The following is a 24,224-nucleotide window of genomic DNA, read 5'->3' on the forward strand; positions in this document are numbered from 1 at the left end:
CCCAACTGAAGTTTTTGTAACTTAAGTGAATCTTTTCCAAACAATCCATCACCGCAAACAATTTTAGGGTTTCCACACCTGCCAATTCACTCTTCAACCCCTGAGTGTTTAGTTATGGAGGTACTCACCTTCGTACAATGTAGGCAACAGCAAAAAGCGCTACTTTTTTATTTGCCTTCTTTGATGTAAATTCATTAGAATTTTATATTTTTAAATAAATATTGTATATATTATTATTGCATTAATGTGGCATGAAAAAAATTGTGAAAAGTGCTACTTTTCACATTTACACTGTACATTTCAAAGCCTGTGCTTTTTCACTTTCACTTGAGTAATGAAGTTGAATCAGTACTCTAACTTTTAGCAAGTATTTTAGAATTTCAAATCAAGTATTTCTGCTTAACTAAAGCATATGTGTACTTTTGTCACCTGTATCCTCCTCCATTTTCTGCTCATCTGGGGCAGCTTTTGACACCACTGGTTCATTATTTGACATTATTTAAAGTTGTTGTTGTATATTTTAATCATCACATGCATCTTTATCATTTAGGGAGTAATAATTAACCTTAATCAAATTTTAAAAAGAAAAAAATGCAAATGACACTTTGGTATTTGAAATAGTGACATTGTAGACCCTGCATTGAATTGCCCTCCATCCTTCCAAAGCTTTTCCCAGTGGACCAACTTTTCTTAAGCTCTGCTGCACTCGGCACTGCTGAGCTAATCCCACTACCTGCCAGGGGTTTGTGTAAAAACCTATGTAATGAGATAGACAGCATCAACATTGGAAATGTTGGTAAAATGTGTGTGGTCCACTAAAACAAGTTTTATCCTGTGGTTGTAAAATGCTCAAATATATAATGACAACATCTGAGATAAGGGTATCTAAATAAAACCCAGATCTCACACGTTAGTCAGCTGAAGAGATAATTTCACCAATACCCTGAATTCATAATCTTGTTTACCTCTTCTGGACTGTATCGTGTGCCAAACATGTTATATTTCATGTATACAGTTTTTTCCAATGTTCCATCACTTACCTTAGCCTTTCTGTTTGAAATGTAGAATGTTTCCTCATACAATGTGCTTCAGCTTCTACTTGAAGTGTTATTTCAGTCGACAGTTCCCTCAGTGACTCATAAATTCCTTCAAGAGTTGTGCATAATGTTCTCTCGGTAATGTTTTGTTGAACATTATTACTCATAAATACTAAGAATGTTGTAATAATGGAAATATGATCTTCCAGGTGACCCCATATAGATTCTGAATTATTTGTACCATCGGGGTATGACCAACTGTTCCTGTCTACAAAGTACTGAAATACTATAATATTCAGTGAAAACGATCTGTCATCGTCTGCCTGCTTCCTTGATGTTCAGTTACTTGTCTGTTCTTTACATCACTTCCACTTTCCAACACTGTCAAAGTCAACAGTAATGTCCATTACACTAGCCCAGCCTTTCTCTTGCTGACTAGCAAGCAACCAGCGTCCAACCTTTGTGTTTTAAATCCCACTATTATCCTGCTTCAAGTCTTATTCATGTACCTCTCCCATCTCTGCCTCGCTCTGGTCACTGAGAACCCATCCAAGCCTCCATCGACATCTTCACCACCACCAGCAGCTAGATTGTCCTAAATCCTATCACTGATTTGCTGTTCTGCCATGATTGGTCATCAAAGTGTAATCGCCTATGTAATGGAGACCAAGGGTTCCATTACTCTAAGCTGTATTTTTATTAATTTGATTCTTTGGTATTTAATAAGCTACAGGGGGAAAACACACACACACACACACACACACACACACACACACACACACACACACACACACACACACACACACACACACACACACACATTTATGGTTGATGATTCTTTATTAGATTTATCAGGTTTGACATTTGGATTAGTAGTTACGTGACTGTTTGTGGAAGGTGAAGAGACAGAGGGGAACAGGCCATCCTACCTGTGTCAGGAAAGCGAACCTGAGTTAGAGCTGTTCACAGTTTATCATTTGTTTTGTAAACCTAAATTCTTTGTACATGTATTTAAGAGAAGTGTGTTCACAGCTGGTTGCTTCCTTTGCAGGATGTGGAACAAAAAAGTACAAGCAGCAAAATCACCTGCTTAAGAGTAAAAGAATGTGCCAGGTTAGGGACGTTTTGGTTAAGGTATTTCTAACCATATATAAGACATTGAAGTGTATATGTTATTGAGTTATTTATAGGACTTGGTACGGATAGAAATATGTCTTCTGTCTTATTGTGGTTTGATGTTTGCTTCTGTGGATGTTTATTTTCTCATTTGGTTTGCTAACCCCAGACTTGGGCTATTAGCTGCTCGTCTTAATCATTACAGAATAAAAGGAAGCCAGTTGCATTTTAGAGTGGTTGGGTTCTTTGGTGTGTGTTGGTGCATAAATGCATACTTTCTTTAATAAAGGACATTAAGGACAGTTAATAGATAAAGTCTATTCCAGCTTCTTACCATTTTCTTTGAACCTACATGTGATTGCCGGTTAAACTGAGAGCCAAATAGATTATAATTAATTAATTCAATTCAATTCAATTCAATTTTATTTATATAGCGCCAAATCACAACAAAAGTCGTCTCAAGGCGCTTCATAGGTACAGAGAAAAACCCAACAATCATATGACCCCTATGAGCAAGCACTTTGGCGACAGTGGGAAGAAAAACTCCCTTTTAACAGGAAGAAACCTCCGGCAGAACCAGGCTCAGGGAGGGCGGGGCCATCTGCTGCGACCGGTTGGGGTGAGAGAAGGAAGACAGGATAAAGACATGCTGTGGAAGAGAGACAGAGATTAATAACAGATATGATTCGATGCAGAGGTCTATTAACACATACTGAGTGAGAAAGGTGACTGGAAAGGAAAAACTCAATGCATCATGGGAATCCCCTAATTACAATGAATCATGTTCACTTCTTCTAAATTATCACTATTTATTGAAATATTTATGTACATATAAGTAAAGTCCGACTATATATACTTCACAAGCATTTCAGCAGTAGATTAAGTTCAGTGTTTATGTGCTATAGGAGGTCTCTCTTCAAAATGTCTTCATGTCTTATTTTCTTTCTTTTTTTTGTTTGTTTTTTTTTGGGGGGGGGGGGATCAGACTTACCCCAAGACATATCAGTAAACACAAAAACGAATTACTGTCAAGGAAAGTTCTAGGACCTTTGGTCTGCCTTTGTAAAATATATCCAGGAAAAATGTAAGAGCAGGTGCCTTTTCCATCCCTTTCCAACCTTTCTGTTGATGCCTCCATTAAATTATTAATTTTTTTTTTATTTTTAGTGTTTCATTATTCTCTCACTACCAATACTTGGGATTTTTTTTCTCTGACTGTAAATATGTGTAGTTTCGCTTAGTTTTTGCTCCATTATGGAAATTGGAAAAATAATAAAAGTGTGAGTTACCAAAACAATCACTTTTTTTTAAACTTCAAATGGCTTTACAACAAATTCCATATCATATTGAAGCACACAAATAACAGGGTAGTCGTTACTGGACTTATCATCATCTTCCACCAGTTATTGTGTGCCTATTTTCCATTTGAAGCAGTATTCATCATGGGATGACTAAAGCTGAGCTGTTTGGGCCAAACCGGCTCTACAGATTAGGGAGTTGGGAATTTCCTCAGATGGTAACATCCACCCAAAATATTAACAACCAGAGGCTATAGAAACTGTCCTAGTTTCAGAGTAGATAATTTATGTGATGATTGCCAAATCAGGAATGCCTGCCTAAAAGTTAAGTGGCCCATTGAAAACGCTCCCAAAGGGCACTCTCACACTGCCTGCAAATCTTACTTTCTCAATGAAACACGAACCGTTTTATTTCTTATAAAACACGGTACATCTTTCACCAAGTAAACGAGCACAATAATCTTGACAGAAACAATAAATCTATGTTTTATATTTCACCTCTTCTGTGCTGCTTTAGAATTCACTTAACTATCTATAGCAACATTGTGTATGAGATTTAAAACTCCACATAGAAGAAACTCTTATTTTCCCTTTCATAAAGTGGCATATACACAGCATTAGAATCTTGTGTTTTAATGATTAGATACAGTTGCAATATAAATATATGTTGTTTCAAAGAAATGTCACCTTCGTATAATGCATTTTCCCCTAAAAACTAAACCTAACAATCTGGTAAAACTGTCTAATTTAGTGTACGTGAGGATAGTGAGGAAACAGATGAAACAAAAGTAGGTTAACCCAGCCATAGTATTTAAACATAAAGAAATGAAACCTGATTTGTTGCTGCCTTACGCAGGTACACGCTCCACTGAAAACTTAAAATAAACAAAAACTCACTTTCTTTGTTAGTCAATGCATCTCATCCAAAAATAGCAGCTCGCTGCATGTGCCGTTGTCTTCCTAATAATTTGTTTGGCAGTGGTGTTTTTTTAAGAAGTCATTTTAATTGCAACATAATCTGATTAACTTGCCTCTGCAATTGGTTTGGTCAGCTTGATGTTCGTGGGTCGAAAACAAATTGTCTTTGTAGAAAAACTCATTTCAAAACTAAGTGAAGAGTTGTGTAAACAAGATTGTGTAAAAGCAATCACATAAACAGCTTTAACAAACTGTTTTTGGCAGCAGTGGCATTCAACTGCATGTAAACATAACTTACTCATAATCCAATAGAATCATTTGGGATATGAAAATAAAAAGCAATTACAATGATGGCACTTTTAAGTCACTTCTTTTTTCTCATACTTTTGATTATCCAATATATCGCACATTTGGACTGTGTAGTCTCCCATTACTCATTAAATGCATGAAACAAATTTGAGCTACCGCTTCCCTTTATATTAGAAATTTACAGCGAATAATACTTTCAACCCCACAGCAGATACGCTGCTACAAATATAAAAACTACATGGTCATCTTATTTCCTACTCAGAAACAAAGTCTGGTCATGCTTAGTGATTCTGTCGTCATTATTAGTAACGCAGGGCAGTATTTTATATTTGGGTAAATACAATGGATGCAATAACAGTAAGAAAATCAACAAACAAACATAAACCATAAATAAAATACCATTATGATTAAAAAAGTATAATTCTAAACACAGAAAGGTGATACAGAAGAGCTTCCTCAAATAAAACATGTTTGATAAACAAAAATATGTGGATATATTGATGAAGGGACGAAACGGAGTGATTATTGACAGAGGAAATGAGCTACATAAGGATAACCAAAAATGTTTTCTTGCTTTCCCAGGGGACACTTTTCAATATAAAAATATGCCAAAGGCCAGTATAAAATACATAAATAAATCATAGAAAATTAATATGTCACACAGAATGAATAAACTGTACAGTTGTTTGTGATTAAACAGCGTTCAGCTGACAAAAGATACAGCTTATAAAGAGATTTTTTGGGGGTGGGGAGGTGGGGGGGTGTTACGGTTGATCTATATTTTTAACTTTAAAATGTACTAGTTTAATATTGCTCATATGTCTTCTCTCTACCATCGACAGTTGGGGATGTTGTGTGCTGTAACAGCCATCATGATATGCTTGTAATAAATGAGTCAGGCAACTGCAAAGGACAGTCATTTCAAATTGTCCAAGAATTTCTGATTTACTTATATGTATTCTTTTCTTCCAAGAATTTCTTTTATTAACTCCTTGATACGTTTTTGCAGCATTTAGTCGTAATGTAAAAAATAAACTAATTCAAGCTGATTATTTCTGAAGATGGGGAAACTTTGACACCAAAAGTGTACAAAAAAAGGAAGCAAGTATTTGTTTCTTTTTAGTTATTTACCCATTCAAAATTTAATTTATAACAGAACACTCCCATCCCCCAAACGTTACACGCTGGTCCTGACTAGGAAAAAAATTAAGTAGTGTAGCTACTGCAGACAAAAGACAGAGAGAGAAAGAGAGAGAGAGAGAGAGAGTGTGTTTGTGAGAGAGAGAGGGAGAGAGCGAGAGATGTGGCAAGCAACTTGAGCCAGCTGTAATGGGACTCAATTCACCAGCCTAACTATGCTTCTTCTTAATACCACTGCCGGCTGATCCTCAATAGCGCAGCTTGAGGAAATTATCCACTGACCCAGTACCCTTGATATATCGTTTCCTTTTACTTGAGAATCCATACACTATTACTCTTCTGCCTCAGTGTCAGAGAAGCAGTAGTGGGATATAGGGACACTTACTAAGGGGGTTCTCAATGCAGTATAAGCAGCGTAAATAGCAACAGTGATTCAGTGAAGATCAGTGGTAGCCTTGTGCACTTAAATATTGAACAGAGGGGGGAAATTAATCTATTCACTTTCATGCATTATTTAAAAGAAGAAAAAAGGGAATTGTATCCACAGAGTTTCTTTTCTGTTCTGCAAAGTGAGAGGACAGAAAGCTTTGGAATTATGAGGTTCCATTAGTAGCCCGAGCCGTTTGGAGAGTTGTGCATTTCCACTTCCTGCCCAGTGTTATTGACGAGCAGTACAGTTCATTTTTATAGCTTGTCCAGGGTGATGCTCTAAAGGTCCATTAGACTCTAGATTACGATGACTGCTTTGTTTTGATTTAATTCTTTACTCATTTTAGCGATGATGTCTTTAGAAACTGTGACTGACTTATGAAGGCAATGGCTACATGCACATACTCAAATATTAATATTAAAAGGTTTATTAATGGTGAAAACATGGCAATAGGGATGGCTAAATCTGCTTTTATGGCTAACTGCTGCACTTGCATTAGACTTTGGTCAGTACATAATCCCCCTGTGGTTTATAAAAACAGAACTTAGCAGGTGGTGCTAGGAAGAAAGCAGCTGAATAAAGCATTAAGACTTGCATGACAACACAGAGCGGTATGCTAATGGAGAACTAAGCGCAGATATGTCTGTGTCATGTGCTGTTCAACGTTGTATGGCGATTATTAGTTTGCTTGCAAATGCCCACTCTTAAGGGACCAGTCAGTATACAAGGGTTATACTTGTTTCTCTAAATGCTCTTAATTTCTTAGCCTTTCTATTGTGCAATCACAATAAGCATCAGTATACTTCAATTAATATCCATAGCCTTATACAACGCCAAGTGAAGTTACATGAGGTCAGTGCTGAGCACACATATCTTTCTTCTGGTAGCTTTAGCGCACTGCCAGAGGTCAGAATAAGTGGAATAGATGTTTTTACCTTCATGTTCATTCTTATCTCAATGCATCACATACTTGCAGTTTGTTAGATTTAGATACCACAAATCACTTGGTTAAGCTTAGAAAAGGACTGCTTCTTAAAATATACCCATTCATAATCTTAAACCTGGACAATTTAAAAAAACTACAACTTAGCCAGTTTGGTTAATCGTGATGGATATCAGGGTCCCTACATATATGTATCATATGTTACTAAATGGGAATGAGAGACACATCACCTAAATGCATTCAAAGTGCAGCACTCAGCTGCAAAAGTAATAGTGGGAGAAAGAGGACCTGCTAAACTCTGCAGGAATTGGCCATGATTGTTTAGTTGACATAGTTTAAAAAACTGTCCTGACAGCTATAGCTCTCAAGGTTTTATGTGCTGTCTGACCACTCAACAATCTGCTGGAATACTGAATACCCATTATCTGGGCCAATTTGAGCAAATAACCAGTCTTAACCGTTGGCACATATTGAAGACCCGTGGTTTAGGTACACCAGCTGACTGATGAAAAGAATGATTACAGCCTGGATGTCTCTATGATATTGTGTGCTGTCTCTTGCACTTCAAAGGAACTGTAATTTATTTATTTTGGAGTGTCCAAGGATCTCACCTGTTTTCATTTGTTTTTCCATGTTTCCCAACCAGGATTACTACTTTAATCTTAAAGTCTCCTTGTAGTAGCAGTTGTTCTCATTTGGAGATGCTGTCTAATCAATCTTATCACTAATGAGGCTGACTTGACCATCTGCAGGAATCAGCTGAAACAGTCGCTCTGTTCAGTTCATGCTTGGCTCCACTATAGTTATCAGTGTGTTTGGAATTGCAAAGCCAGCACCTTGAAGTCTGTCATCCTCTGAACTCTTTCCACAGGAAGTCTTAAATGCTGTCACATTGTTTTCAGGGCATGCTTCTTGTTTGGCAACATCTTATAAAGATGTCGCCAAACAAGAAGCATTACATTTTCAACTGGTATTTCAATAAATATAATTAATTTTAGTGCTGCCAGAAATACTTTAATTGCCAATACATTAAACTAGCACAGCCGGCTGGGTTGTTTAAGATATTAACTTATACATCTCTGGACCATATGCTTGCTGCATTAAATTTCTGCCATCTTTTCCCATTTTTCTTGGAATTCTCCACTGTGCTGTTCAATATAACAATGAAGAAAAACTTTGAGTGGTTTGGGACAATGTCTAGAATTAGTGTTGCCCCTTGTTACCTTTGAATCTTGCTGTAAAAGCACACGACTGTACTTTTGTTAGATCACCACTGCAACCAGTAAGGCAAGTGAGCATATTTACAAACATTATTAGAAACTGGATTTAACTCTGTCTGATCAAAAAGTGGTCACAAAAAAAGTCATTTATAATTTACTATCATGCATTTATCCTCACAAATGAGTTTCTGAACTGACCATGTAAGTCATGTGCAAATTTGTCAGAAAACCTGAAGTTTGAATTAGCTGAAATTATAAAAAAAAAAAAAAGTAGTGTTAGCCCTTTTTTTTACTTTAAAAAGCTTCCAGTGAAGACATGTTGTAAATTAAACATTTGCTGCAAACACTAAATCTAGTGTTTGCAGCTTGTGCATAATTGTGCGCTGCAATTTTAATCTGATATGTCTGTGCCCCTTGTCACACACGGTCATGGTATGTATGCAATGTACAAAGATCAACTTATGGAGTATTACATGAAAAAATATAACTTGTTGGTACTTGTTGTTTCTCTTGGGACTAATAAGGAGGGCTTGGTTCCCAGATTAAATGGTGTGTGCTTTAAATAATCCATCTTAATTATAGCTAGCTTTTTGGAGCTCTTTGCAATGTCTTACTCAGTCACCTAATCACACACACTAATTTCATGCAAAGTAGACCTCTGTTATCAGGACTTGGGGTTCAGTGTCCTTTCCAAGGCCAGAAATCAACCAGGCAACCTCGCATGGTATGGTGGAGACCCCACTCTACCACCTTTACTTACTCCAGGCTAGCATTTTCGAACGTCCCTCTCCACTATCTGACACACCCACAAGATAGTTTACAAAAGCACACACACCAGCATTATACCCAGCCAATTTGCAGCCCAGTAGATCTACGGATTGTGTTTTCAGCAAAGTCCAATTGGCGCCTTTCCAAAGCACTATTGAGCATATTCCCTGTCTCTTTTTGCTTTATCGTCCTATCAAGATATTTCCCCTGATGGCTAGCCTGTTGCAGGTGGAAGAGAGAGAATTGTGTCTGGATAATGAACTCACATCTTCCTCCTTTTTCTCTCCCAAACACGCTAGAAGCTCCAGCAGTGGTTTATCCATGGTCTATTACCTATATCAACATCAACAGACTTAAAGATGATGTTTAATTTATGGAAAAAGTCCAATATTTCTTTTTTGGGGGGAGGGGGGGATCAGCAATGTTCTACAGATGATAATTCATTAATTGAAATTTAGCTGCACAGTGAGTCAGACGGTCCAAGAGGAGGACAAAGATAGATAGAAAGGGAATTAAGGCTGGGTAGGTTGTTAAAATGGGTGAGCAGAATAATCAATAACAGTTAGGGGAGTGTGTGTTGTGTCAATCTAACAGCTTGTTCTTGTTCTACGGGGACAAACTCCAGACGTGAAAACTGCTTGGTAGAGCCAGAGCCAGATTGACGTTCCACTTTATTGAGATTTAGTGGGTCTGCATGGATTTGAATGATCCTCAGCACAGTCTGTCAGTTGTCATGATAATGAATGGAAGATGACAGGTTCAGTGCCAACCATTCTCACTTTGCTGCTCACTGTTGGAGGCGGCCAAACGTTATGACAAGGGCAGCCAAGGGATCTAAATATGACAATATCGGTGGGCCACAACCACGGTTAGAAAAGACAAAGAATGATCACTCCTTAGCACATATGATGTCACACTGTATCTGGATGTACTCTTGACATTTTTAAATGTTACCTCAAAGTTATTCCTCAGATACAAAAAAATTAAATTGAGCCAAAAACATAACTGATTTATTACTAATTACTTTGTTTGCTGAATACATTAATTCACTTTGAATTCACTGGCAAAAATAGCAAGTTGCTTAGTTATAGTCATTTAACACAAGAAGGATTACAACTACCTGCCAATATCCAGTCTTGAATGCTGTGATCCACAAGTTTGACAAGAGCTGGATTAGAGAGTAAATGTTCTTAATTTAATTCATCCACAGTTTGTGTCAAATGATCTAGAAAACATGCTTTTATGATCTGAAAACATAAATAAGACTATAACAATATTAATTGCTACCATCCTCTGAACTGACTTTACAAATTCTGACTTCTAACATTTCCGCTGTGGCTCTCAATCGTATGGTGGTTCATTACATTGGGACACAGTCACAGAAATGTTGACACTCCCTGATCTAATGTGTGGCAGTCAAATATGCTGTAGTGCTCCCACCATCTCATAGCATGTTGGCTAAGAGGCAATTGTTTATTCAACATCTATCTCCAGTATTTTAAATAATTTTCAACTTTTCTTGATTTTTTTTTTAATTCATTTTTTTAAAATTCTGGCTGAGGCAGGAGAGTAGTCCTGAAACTCAGAAAGGTAATCTCAAAAACTCTGGCTATCATCCGACAATAAATTAGCTTTTTCGAAATGTCTCTGCATTCATAAAAGATGACAGGAAGTCTTAAAGTCATAAATGATGACTGGAACTCTTGGCCTGGATATCTGCTGGCTGCAGCAGTGATCCCTGGAGTAGAGGATAACTCAGTCGATGGTGTCTACACCCTACATGCAAAATTTGTCTTTACTTAGTCGAAATGCATGTTTTTAACTTGACTTATAAAAGGTTACAAGTTTTCTTCACTTTACTTATCTGTACTCTTTACCCACATAGACATTTAATTTAATCATTTATTCTTGTTTTTCTCACAAAAAAAGAATTTTTAAGTTCAAACCCTTAATTTTATCGTCTTGTGATAATTCTTTCAGTTAAAGCTGTGTCATGTTTAGAACTGGATTTTTGTGGCTGTGTGATGTGGTCTTAATGCTTTTGAAGTATTCGTTAAAAGAAGGCCACCATGAATGAAACTCTTGAAATGTATAACTCACAGTTAGTGTCCATGTTGATGTTTGTTTAAATATCAATAAAAATCAGTCTTAGTGTAACAGCCTGGTGAGATATTGTTAATTTCCCAACTCTGGGAGTAATAAATATCCTATCTTGTCTTTGTCTCAACACCATGTACAAATACTCCATTCTTAAACAACAAGTTTATAATGAAAATGAGCTTATATTTTGGTATACTACATTCCATCATTGTGACTTATCCTCTTTAAATACTGGAAATTCACAATGAACAAGTTAAATCCTTCACTCAGTTTCTGAGATAGCAACAAAATCAAAAGTGTGTATTGTGTTTTGTGTAATTCTATTACCACAATTAATTTACTAACACCTAACGAATATGCCTGGACCTGTGAGTTATAATAGGGAAAAAACACAGGAACGAAATCTGTATTTTTTCAAATAAATGTTTACTCTTACCTCTACACTTACTTTACTATTACCTCTTCTACAGTCAGTGACTTTAATGACAAGTTTCAAGTTTTCTGACTGATTACAAAAATATCACTTGTGAATCTATGGTGAGTCTTTTCTAAATCTGTCGTATCATCTTAATCTGATACCACACAAATACAAACAGACGTCATGATCCTGGTTATCGTGAGAGCTTTTCCGTCCTACATTTTGTAGATACCATCGCAAAGCTATATTCATTCTAGCAGTTACTTTCAGTTAAATGAATGATTGTACCAATCAACATATTCCACCATTAGCATGAAAACAAGCATGATTTTTTTTCAATACTCATAACAATAAGGTGTTTGTATTATTTGACTGTTGAAAATGATCATTAATTTCTTTTGACTGCTTAAAAAAATAATAAAGCTTTATATGTACTTGAACTGTTTTAAACATTTATGTTTTCGGTAAGAAAGAATCAACTTGAAACTGGGTGATAAAAATGTGTCAGGGGTGTCAGGGAGATGTAACATGTGCACTAACGTTGACTTAGTTTGCGCTTTGTTAACATGTGAGAAATCGATAAATAAGATCCGTTTTATTATTTAAAAAAATATGAACAAATATGATCAAATTTCTTTTAAATAGAGAAATCTTGTATGAAGCATTTCAAGTAAGACATTTTGAAGGTCTCCGGATTGGTCGGTTGTTGTCACCGTGATAATGCTGAAGACAAGTAACTGAGGATGACATGTTATCCTTTTTTGAAAATTATTTCTAAAGGGTCCAGTGAATCTTTTTTGAAATGTTATGACTAGTCTGAGTATTGCTCTGCCTGGCAAACCTTCTTCTTAACTGTCCTGAAGTAAAGTGCTACCACAATCACAGCATTTCAGTGCAGCGAATGCTTCAAAAATCCCAGTTTAATAACAAGTTTGTAAACGTGTTGTTTGTCAGATAATTTCAGTGCTCGTCTCTTCAAATGCCCGTTGGCTTCCTCACTGGAATATGTGACTTTTCAAGAGACATCATCTGCTGAAAAGCTGTCTGTAATACTGACAGGCTCAGTATTGCGATATGAATAAGCAAACAGTTACACGGGATGCTTTATACATACTGAGTTTTATTTCAAATCCAATTGATGCACATAGACACAAAGAGATGAGAGGAAGAGATGATTCAGTCTGGTGCTCACTGGGCCATTGTCACTGCCACAGTGGGGAATATTACTCCGTAGTCAGGCTTAACATCTGACCAAATCTATCTCTGTCTGCAGCTCTTTCTCTCTCTCTCTCTCTCTCTCTCGCTCTCGCTCTCTCTCTGTTTGTTTTTGCTTTGAAAATGTGTTTCTGAGGAAACGCCTCATATTACAATCATATTATTGCATGAGTATATCAGCCCTTATTTTGTGTATTGATATATTTTAAATTATCAATATGACAAAGGAGGAATCCATCTTAAACAACCTGATACAGAGCAAAAATAATTCAATATGGGCTAAAGCTCGTGCACATTGTTAAAATAAAATACAGGATTTATCAAGTCCAGAATCATACATAAAAGAAACATAATGAAACTGCTTTATCGATGAACTGTGGTTAAGTAATGGCCCAATAAGCAATCTGAATTCAACAAGTCTACCTGAGTAATATAATTGTTACTCAGAGGGAGCTAATACTGCCAGCGTGTCTACTGTGCCTCTTATATAATGGTACCTGGGGTAGGCTCCAGCCGCCACTGGATAAGCAGTTAAAGGAATGAATTGGTGGAGATGGAAAATCAGAATGTCGAGGTCAAGATGACCTCTCTGCAACAAAACAAAAACAAGTCTGTTTGTTTTTTGTTTGTTTTTTTAATCCAGCATTTCTGTATCCTGGTATATATTTTCTTGAAAACATCCATCCATACCCCGACCACATTTCAGACACACTGCCTTACACTCTCGTTCATTAGCATAGTTAAAACTGATTCGCAGACTGACAAGCTGTAATTAAACAGAACAATACAAAAATAAAAGCAACATAAGGTAAAACGCAAAATATAAAGTAAAATATAATAAAATATAACTACACTAACACAATTCAAGATTCAGGGTTCATTTCATAAAATAAGAGCAGTGAATAAAATTAATAAAATACAGAAATGCTTTAATGTTTAAATGATCTGTTTCACCATTTGTGTGCACCTCCTCAGCTCCCCACGGAGATAAAGTGAAGAAGAGACAGGTGATGATGATGCTTGAACTGATTACAACTCATTACATTACTTTAAGTGCAATAAAAGTTTCCTTTAGTTTTCACAAAGGAGCTGTCCAATGTGTCCAGGCACTATGGAATTTAGTCTTTTTTTTTCCATAACTTTTTCTCTGCTCTGACGCACACAGACAACAACTTCTATTTTTGTGCTCTGGCTTTTCAGCATGTCTCACTCCATTCACCAGGAAAACTTGGTGGATAAGTGAGTGTGGCTGGAGCTGATTGGTGAAGGAGGGACCATATTGCATATTTATGTATAATAATCTGTAAATGAAAATCTGATATTTTTTTTTATTTATGTATTTTTGCATCAACATAGATTCATTTGAGGGGCTTGAGTTGTTTGTAGTTGTGTGTTTCATTAGGAGAAAACAATTAATGCAGACAAGGATACAAGCTGTACATTATTTACACTCATCACAGTTATTTGCTAATTCCTGGGGTGTTATTTAAACTTGGCGTGATGATTATTTTTAGGTTAAAGTACCTCATTGTTGTCTGTGGTCAGTTATGAATAGATTGGATGTATACCCCTTAACATTAACAAGGGTTTTATTTAATTCTAGTTACACTGGAAAGTGAATTCACCTGCACGTTCTGTTGTTAGATTTTATGCTAAACACCAGCCTGATTGAATTTATGAACACAGTTTTTTTTGTGTGTAAAGCCTTAAACTTGTGTTATCCAAGGACTGCTGATGTGAAACTTTTAAAACTGCACAGGTTGCAGTGTTTTAGTGAGTGGGAGTTCAAACAGCACAAAAGCACACAGAAGACAGGGTGAGATAATGACCGTGCCCTGGATCCATAAACAGCTCAAATTTATTATCAGGAATCTACATGAGTGCTGTCAGTTTAGTAGTGAATGATATGTGACCAAGAGACAATATCAGTGAAACCTGATAAATATAAGGGAATATAATATTTGGTCAATGTTATATTAAAGCGAACTGTTCTCATTTCGCTGGAAACTTGCCCACAACATTCACAGACCCCTAGGGACTAAACAAAAACACAGTATGAGATGAACACGCTCAAACGGGCCACTTTTCTGTGACACAAAGACAGCTCTTGAGTCTTTCTGAGTCCTTTCCAGAAGCTGTAAGCTTTTCTTCTCTGTTTGCCCCTCTGGAGACGTTTTAAAATGATCGATTTTTACATTATTTTAATCCAGTGGACTGACGTGTTATTGGAAAGAGGAGTGATGGATATGGATGTGCAAGACTGGGCATTGATCACTGGGAGAAGGGAGGTCGGGTCGTTTCCCCGAGGATCCCCCTGACACGCACATATTTGCTCGCTGGTGGAGAGTGTTTATGCGCGTGAGCGCGAACACGCGTTAATTCGATACGGTGCTGCTTTACCGAGAAGTTCATTTCAGAAATCTGTTGCCGCCGCATATCATTGTAACAGATGAATTTACCTGGTATCTTTGGCACTGCATGCGTAAAACAGCCGGTTCTGTGTTATATCCTCCTGATGACCAAAGTCTCATCAGCAGATCTGATGCAAAGAAAATTGATTTTCCTCCCTGTAATAATTGAGCTCCACTTGGAAAGCAGGTCTCTGTGCGGCTGTGTGCAGTTTGCAGCAAGTGGAGGATTAGGTGTGATGCTCATACGAGATCGCTGAGGATCAGCGCACGCAAGACGGAGTGAGAAAGCGTGCAGAGGTAAGCGCGTACTCGAGCTGTAAGCGGTTTTTTTTTTCCTGGAACGCGCACAGACAGACAGCGCTGCTGGTGAGACGGCAGACCGAGGAGGGCAGGAGAGAAGAAGGACGCACAGCGCAAAAGCGTAGAGACAAAGTTCTCCTGCATCGAGTTCAAATATGGTGCCAACAAATATGTGCGCTACAATTTCATGAAAGTTGAAGAGACGCATCCCACCGGCGCACACATGGATTTATGTGAGGCGCGTTAGTGCCGTGGAGCCAAAGAGATATCCAGTCATGATTTGGGTCGCGGTTTTACCATTTTTTATTTCGTGCGCATTCGGGAACAGGACCGTGGAGCAGGTGCCGTTCTTTCACGGCCATGTATTTGAGAACTCGTCCCCGGGCTGCCGGGTCAACGGACTGAGCGTCCCATTAAAGCGACTCAACTCGGAAAGGCTGTGCGGTGCCGGGGAACCTAGCTCGGCGGCAGCGCATCTCAAACTCCTGGGAGAAGGCAGCGAGAATTTCCGTGTCTTTGCGCACCACAAACGGGGACATATTTTACTGAAGACTTCGAGGGTTCTGGACAGAGAGGAGCGTGCCGAATATGCGCTAGGTCTCGGTTTGTGTTGTGGTCAATGCGCGGGACTCTCCCGGGAAGAGGAAGATGCGTCTCCACTAGTGGCTGAGGTGGCGTCCATCAAGGTGGACGTTTTGGACACCAACGACCACCAGCCCACTTTCCCCGGAGACGATGTGAAACTGAGCCTCGATGATGCCACTGCGCTCCGCACGGCGATCTACACGGTCACCGCGCGGGACGATGACAGCGGCAAGAACGCGGAGCTCATCTACTTTGCTCTGCCCAGAAACGGGAGTTTCTACGTGGTGCCCAAAACTGGTGACATCCTCCTTGTCGACTCCATCCTCGGCCTGGATGAACCTATTAAATTTGAAGTGTTTGCCCGGGACCGGGGGTGGCCACCTCGCACAAGTCAGGGCATAGCAGTGGAAATAAATCCACGGCAGTGGCCCGTGGCGCCCTCACTGAATCCCCAACCGGGGAAAGGGAAACCGAAATCGCAAGAGAAAGTACCAGCGAGAAAGTCCAGGTCAGTACTGGAATCAGACAGCCCAGTTTTAATCAACGTGTCCGAGGATGCAGGGATCGGTTCAGTGGTGATGAACCTGAACCCGGTGAGGTTTCAGTCGGCCACGTTTGAGCTGGTTGAGCCCGACGTAGAGAGCTCACCGGTCAGCGTAAGCCGGGACACCGGGGACATAATCATAACTCGGAAACTGGACCGAGAGACTGAGCCTCTAGTGGAGATCACCGTCAGAGTGCAGGATAAAAGAGGTGAGCAAAAGGCGATTTGCACGTGTGTGAGTGAGCAGCCCGGTCTGTGGATGTGTGGCAGCGAGAGGAGGGGAGAGAGAGTGAATCTGCTATTGGACAGGACGGTTTGTGTGCGTTCCCTTTGCTACAAGCAGTGCCAAAATCCTAATTCGGACTGAATCTTACTCTTCTATCTTGTGTTTCTCTTCATAATGTAACTTGGTGGAATTTGTCACTTCGTATTGCATGCGTAAATACGCACGAAGATAGAGTGTGCCTTTGCCCAGAGCTTGCATTCAAGGAAGGAAAAGGAAACTACGATGGAAACTGCTCGGTTTAAAATGACTTTCGTTATTTGATTTTAGATATTTGGAAAATTACAAGCTACAGTCAGGGTGTCCTGAAAGCTGGTGGAAGGGCGTGTACTTAATTTCTTTGAGGTATGAGGAAAGCCATTCATAACAACTCCACACAAAAACTGTACTGTACTCTACTGTAGAGTAGTCAGTCAGCTCGGACAGGTTTCCTGCTCCTTTGCTGTAGTAAATACTTAACCTTGCAACCTCAGTGTTCAGAAACAGTGAATGGATGTGAGGCCACCTGGAAATGCTAAGGTCGAATGGTGTTTAGACTGAAATGAGTAAAGTTGTAGCTTGCTCTGGGGAGTCTGACTGTAAGCAATGTCAAAGTGTCATGTGTTTACAATCGAGGTTAAACTGGGTGACATTCATCAGTGCTGATGATGATTCACGTGCTAAGATAAATCAAGGGCTCCATGAATTTGTGGGGTGCCAGCAGCGACAGATGCTGGGATGTCAGGGGAGAAGCAAGTCGCGTAACGGCCATCGTACCAACAGGTTAATTATCACCTGCGGACAGAAAAGAGCAGATAGACTGAAAGTTAACAAGCAGCCAGATTCACATTAATAAATGCATATGCAAAGGGATGAAACACAGAACTGAATATTATACTCAGTGCTGTGGACCAGACTTCAGAGTGGAAAAATATTATCATATATTAATTAAAAAAAGAAAAAAGTCTGATATTGAGTTTGCACATCTATCTGTGTATTTATCTTTCTGTCTGCCTTCATACATTTACTGGAAACACATTTGTTCCATTAAGACCAGTTAACAGCATTTGACTGGAGAAGAGACCCAATCAATGTGACCTATTGGTGTTGGTAATGTGAGCTATCCTGATGCAGAAAATAAGCTGAGCCTGCTCCTGGCACACAGCGCTAATTTACACTGCCAGTAACTATCCACAATGCTGGCTATTTGTCAGAACAATTTCCTTTTGAAATCATCAAAACAGACACTCTGGGATCTGTCAATCTATGATTTTAGTGCTAATTTACAGCCTTACAGCTATATATATATGTGTGTGTGTGTGTGTGTGTGTGTGTGTGTGTGTGTGTGTGTGTGTGTGTGTGTCTATCACGCATGCATAATGCTGTCATGTGTGCATTACAAACAATCATCTTCATGTTTTAATTGCATTGTCTAATGAATGCATATCCATACACATGAGTTGTGTGTATACCTCAGAGAGCCCAGCCTTTCTCTGCAGGCATGAAGCACAGCTGCTACTAAAGCCATTGTTAAACCACAGAACAAGCTTCTTTTCAACCACATTAAGGCAACCAAATGTTGATAAAAACAAAAAAATAAATAAAAATAACAAGCAGGATTTAATCCAACATGCCACGATTGACACTACTTACCTAATACTAATACTACAGGTCTTTTTCATGCTGCCAAACCACCTCTGACCCTGTGACAGTAACATGGGCTTGCTGGGGGTGTCCTGTGGTGTCTGGCACTGGCAATTTGGCATCTGATCCTTTGGGTTCCATCAGTTGAAGGGTGAGGCACTGATTGAGCTAGTTCCAGTGAATCTCACCCTTCCTCGATCAGACTGGGGAAACACTTTGAGTCATTTGTTGGCTTCCTTTAGCTGGTCTTGAGCAATTTTTTTTTAGTTACATGGGCCAAGTTCTCCTGTGGGGGAGGCTTTTGCTGTTGGTCAGTGCCACTGCTGAAGCATGAGGAGAGGGTTTGGGCAAGGGGTAGCAATATTTATGTCCAAGGAACCAAAAACTTCACTGTACAATGTTATATCAGTGCCAGACCCTCCAGCTGGTGTATGTTCATGCATACACAGGGAGCATTTAGAAATTGCAGAAACAATACACTACAAACTTCACAGAGTTGTGTTATCAAATGTCTTAATGCAACAATAGCTATACCTCAATAACTAATAATTAAAGATTTTAACAGTACAGTGCCTGGAAATTTAGCTTAACCACCAGGGGTCTCCACTGGTCCTTGACATGAATTTGATTCCAAGACTTATCAAAAATATTAAGACTATTTAATGCATTTTAAAACATTTTCACCAATAAATTTCCCCTCAAATAAAGCAAAAAAGCAATTTTCCCAAAAAAGTGATAAATGCTAAAAAGCATGAGACAACTTATATGGGAAAGTATGACAACTTAGTCTTTAAGAGTAAAAGTTTGTTAAAGTTGAATATTTTTGGGAGTATCTCTTTAACATTTTGAACAATCCTTGCACACTTGGTATTCAGTTCAGCAAAAAAGTAAATATAATGCCATGCAGTAAAACTTAGATTTCAGATAGATCGATAGGAGTCGTGACATTAACCTTTAGTGCATTGTATATAACTTTTTAAATTAAAGAAAGAATCACTTTAACTGTCTGATGAAATGTGTTAGTAGCTGATGTTTCCTCCCTTACAGGCTGTCAAAAGTTAAACTAGTTTCATCTTTCCTGACAGGCAACTAGAAGACGTTATTATTATTATTATTATTATTATTATTATCATTTACAAATTAGCAGGCATCAAACAGACACATATAGGAGACACTTTGCAAAAAAAAAAAAACAAAACCTCAAACCACTCTTGTCAAGAATGAATTGGTGGAGGGAGAATGAAACAAAGCAATTTTTTATTTTTCATTTTTATTTAAAAGATGTAAAACTATGCATAAGAGGTGGCGACAGAAGCGTCCCCTGTATTTTTATGAAATGAAAAGTTTGTTGCGTGGAAAACACTTGTGTTGAGAAGTCGTCTACTGTGAAGCAGTCAGAAAAAGTGTAAAATGGTTTAGTGTATTTGAAGGCTAAAGGATATCTAATGTCGATTTTATGTGATCAGATCCTCCTCTGTTAGTTTGGCTAATTGATTCCTGGACGTCCTTTGGGTGCAACTATATTTGAATTTGATTTTGTAAGTTAAAGCAAATTTTTAGTGAGAGGATAAGCACAGATGTTGCGTAAATGGATGGGGCTTAAAAAAGCCTAAAAGCTTTTATAAGTTTGACTGAAGAGGAAGAATGGAGGGGCCTTGAAATACATAACCATGATCTAACTGTTTACTGCTACACGCTAAAAGACAGCAAGTTATCATCTCTGGGTTTAGCAGTGGGGGACGAGGCTGGATCACCTCAGAGTCTCAAGCGCGAGGAACGCATCATCAGTTCAGTTGTTGGTGGCTCGGCTGAAGTCTTTTAATCCGTTTGGAGTGGAGAGTCCTGCTGGAGCCACGACCTCCCTCCATCTGCTCGCATTATCCCTGTAATCCCATCTCATTCTCTCTGTCTGTCTCTCTGTCGCGCACTTCTCTCTCCTCTCTGTGTCTCTTTGCTCTCTTACTTTCTCGTTCTTATTTTCACTCTCACTCCAGGGATTTAGGTTTGAGTGGAGGCTCAGTTTAAGACTGTGAGGGAGAAAGCTTCTGACATGATTCTTCGAGGGACAGACGTGTTCTTTTTGGGAGGGGGAAACCGAAAGTCTTGTGTCAGGATCTGAGATAGCGTTTGTGGTCCGCTTCACAAGTGCTGCTGAGCTTCCACAGTGTTAAGTGTGTGTCTGCTTGTATTACTCATGTTGTGTGTGTGTAAGCAAACAAATCAGTTCACACAATCACATTGTGAGATTTGTTTTTCTTTTGTGGTGGATGATCACGGAGCTGGCATGCTTAAGATTAGGGTAAATCTCCATGGAATGAATAAAAATCAGTGGCATGTCCTCCTATATGACAAAAGTCACTGGTTTCCTTTCCATGCACAGCTGCTCTTCATTTCAAACAAGATAATACCACTCCCCGCTTTTATTTTCCCAACATAAACCGTGTGTGGGCTCGAGTTTGATATCCCTAGCCCCTCATTTTCACAAGTCGTTTAATACTGTGCCAACCCCTATAAGAGCACCAAGTGAGTAGCCCATTAATTTTCCCCAGAGGTTCTTCCTTCGTCTCTAAAACAGCCAGTATGAGACTGTTCTTTGACTGCAGTGACTCCTGTTGGCACAATGATTAATGAAATGATTAATTTGATTAATTAGTCAAATGATTAATTTGGTTAGTCATGCAGAAGTTCTTTTTCTATCTTTATAGTTTCTCCTTCCACCACATTTTTCGTGTGCCACGTCTGATTCTCTTCTCCTGCCTGAACTAAACGCCAATATCCTTCATAATTTACTTAACTAATGCATCATCGGATTTACATGTATTTGTTTTTGTTCATTGTATTAATTTTTGACTTTTTTGTTTTTGGTGTATTCACATATTTGTTTCATTATATTACATTATTTCTTGTTGAACTCTATATCATTGTACTTGTTTAGGCTACATCAAACGTTACAGAGGGGAACGCTGTAATTATTATTTAGCGGGGGTTGCTCAATATGTTACAAGTTTCAAACTGGCCAACATATGTCTACCCATAAATATATTAGCAGCCACTGGCAACATATATATCCACCTAAATAAGAAAAAAGGAAAAAGATAAGACCATAAGTCCACATATTAAATTTTTTTTAAATAAAGTATCAAAAATGTGTATTTCAGGCCTGATTTTAAAACTAATATTTAACAACAGTATGCAGTTTTTTGTACTTGATTGTTGATTTAGCCACCTCTAATGTTGGTGCTATTTATTTGGCTTTTTCAGCCTAACGCTGGTCCACGTCAGTAAGACCTTCATATCAAAGGTTCAAATGAACAATTACTAAATGCAAGCTCAATCTTGGAATAAACTCCAGATCTGTTTCTTTTTCATTCATCAGTTACACTTGATTTATCTAAGTAAATAGTTAAACAAACATAACCTTTTTCATATGATACAATAAAATAGAAGTCTTTTTCATTAGGCAATTTGCACTATTAAATTATTCATCTAATCTGTGTCAAAGGTTTATTACGATCTTGAACATTTTGCAATTTTCTGTAAGTTTTTGGTAGAAATATTACATAGAGGGAAAATAAATGCCAGGAAACAAAACACTTCAAACCAACTTTATTCATACAGCTTTCATTTCTATGTAGCGAGAACTAGCGCCGTTTTGTCTTCGTAATCTTTTCTAGGGAATTTTGATTCAGTGCGTGTCTGCTTTTGTGTGTTCGTCTGTGCGTGCATGCATGGGATTTTAGTTAATGAAGAGAAACAGCTGGCTTTAATCAAGAGAACTCCAGATTTCTGTCACTCTCCACTAAGCCAAAGACACACAGATAAACATAAATGCAGATATATGAGCAAAAAGTATGTCAACACAAAGGCTAAAATAAGCTGCATTTTTAGGCTGTTTGGTCATGAAAATACATGCGGAACGCATCTCAAAACAAACACACACATGCATACACACACGCACGCACGCGCGCGCGCGCGCACACACACACACACACACACACACACACACACACACACACACACACACACACACACACACACACACACACACACACACACACACACACACACACACACACTGTATATTCCTCACAATATCCAACATTGTGATTATTGTGCATTCTGGGTTGCCAGAATAACATTCCAGACAGATGGCAATGAGGGAAGCCTGTTAGCTGCATATGTTACTCATCTTTTGTTTATTGAGATGAAACAGTCTGCATCCATTTGTTCCTTCAAAGAGCATAAATAGCACACACTTGGTCTTCTGTGCACACATGTATGCATGGACCATAAGTATGCATGGATGGTTAGCTGACTTAGCCCTCACAAACCCGATGTGACGACACAGTTTTTGCCTTATTTAATTGCATTTTGTTTTCTTACATACATATAAAAAACCACAGAGATGCACAGACAGCCCACAAAGCTCAACTTATCATCCAGAGAGACTGTGGTTTCATCAAGGAGTTACACCATTGCTAAACAGCATCACAGAAGAGACTTTGACAAAATTTAGCTGCTTGGCTTCTTTACCCAATTACTCTCTTCAGCACTGAGGAAATCCTGTGTTTGTGCCTATAATGTGTACAGTTCATTAAGAAGTTTGCAACATGCTATCAGAGCAAAGCTTCCAAAGCCTGAATTGTTCTTCTTTGCTGCATCACAGGGTCTTGTTTTCTGTGACTGTGATGGCTGGTGCAGAGAAAAACACATAATCTGAGTCAATTTGAGTTTCCTCATCTCACATTTTGATTTTTAAGTGCAGGTCTTTTACTGTCACCAAGGTTTGCCAGCTGCAGTTGCTAGTAATCTCAATTCTCAACTTCAGATGCTGTCAAACGTGCTGTACAAGTGATATTTTTTCAAAAGCTTAGTTCCCAGGTTAAATAGTTGATATGTAGTGTATCAGCAGAGAAGAGAACGGAAAAGCTCAGTGCCAGTAGATAAGATGAGTAATGGCTCATTAAAACTATTCACAGGTTGTTAAAATAGTAAAAGAAACAAATGCAGTGAAGTCAATTTAACACCAAAATAATATATACTTGCTATAAAAAATGCAAAGTTAAAATAAACTGTACGAAACATTTTAGATTATTTAACATATCCATAGCTGTGGAAACTGTAGCAGGGTAAAAGTCAAAACTGAAGACACTAAACTAAGTTTGTTTGAATTGAAAATATAAGACAAACTGTAAAAAAATAATAGGAAAATTATTTTCTGGTAAAGGTTTACATGGTGACAGTCTGCTTAATCCAGATTAAAGGTGTTATGTTTGGTAATGAGACCAAAGCTTTCGGTAAACTTAATTACCAGTGCTGTGCATGAATGTGCTCATGTTTTCAGTAAACAGTGAACTGACAAGAATTTGTTTGCAACTAAAGAATGTGGTGTGGACATTGAACTACACATAGTTAAGCCTAATCAACAATACAGCTTTTCAGCATGGCTAGCCTGGTTCTAAGGACAAATAAGAAAACCCAGCTACTGAATAAAGGAATTTTAGAATGGAAGTGGTATGTCTATGTGTTCCAATAAAAAATAAATAATTCTGACAGTGTTATGCAA

The 24,224-nt window shown here is 38.3% G+C and overlaps 1 protein-coding gene across 1 annotated transcript in view; it reads left to right on the forward strand.

The window, feature by feature from the left end:
- The window catches only part of LOC120441124 (neural-cadherin-like), a 370,842-nt gene that overhangs the window by 9,634 nt on the left and 336,984 nt on the right, over positions 1 to 24,224 (forward strand). Inside the window, exon 4 of the mRNA XM_039614938.1 lies at positions 15,952 to 16,961. Within this exon, the coding sequence (XP_039470872.1) occupies positions 15,952 to 16,961 (1,010 nt within the window). The remainder of the gene's footprint in view (positions 1 to 15,951; positions 16,962 to 24,224) is intronic.

The sequence above is a fragment of the Oreochromis aureus genome, linkage group 1, assembly GCF_013358895.1.
Source record: "Oreochromis aureus strain Israel breed Guangdong linkage group 1, ZZ_aureus, whole genome shotgun sequence".
In the NCBI taxonomy this organism is placed as follows: domain Eukaryota; kingdom Metazoa; phylum Chordata; class Actinopteri; order Cichliformes; family Cichlidae; genus Oreochromis; species Oreochromis aureus.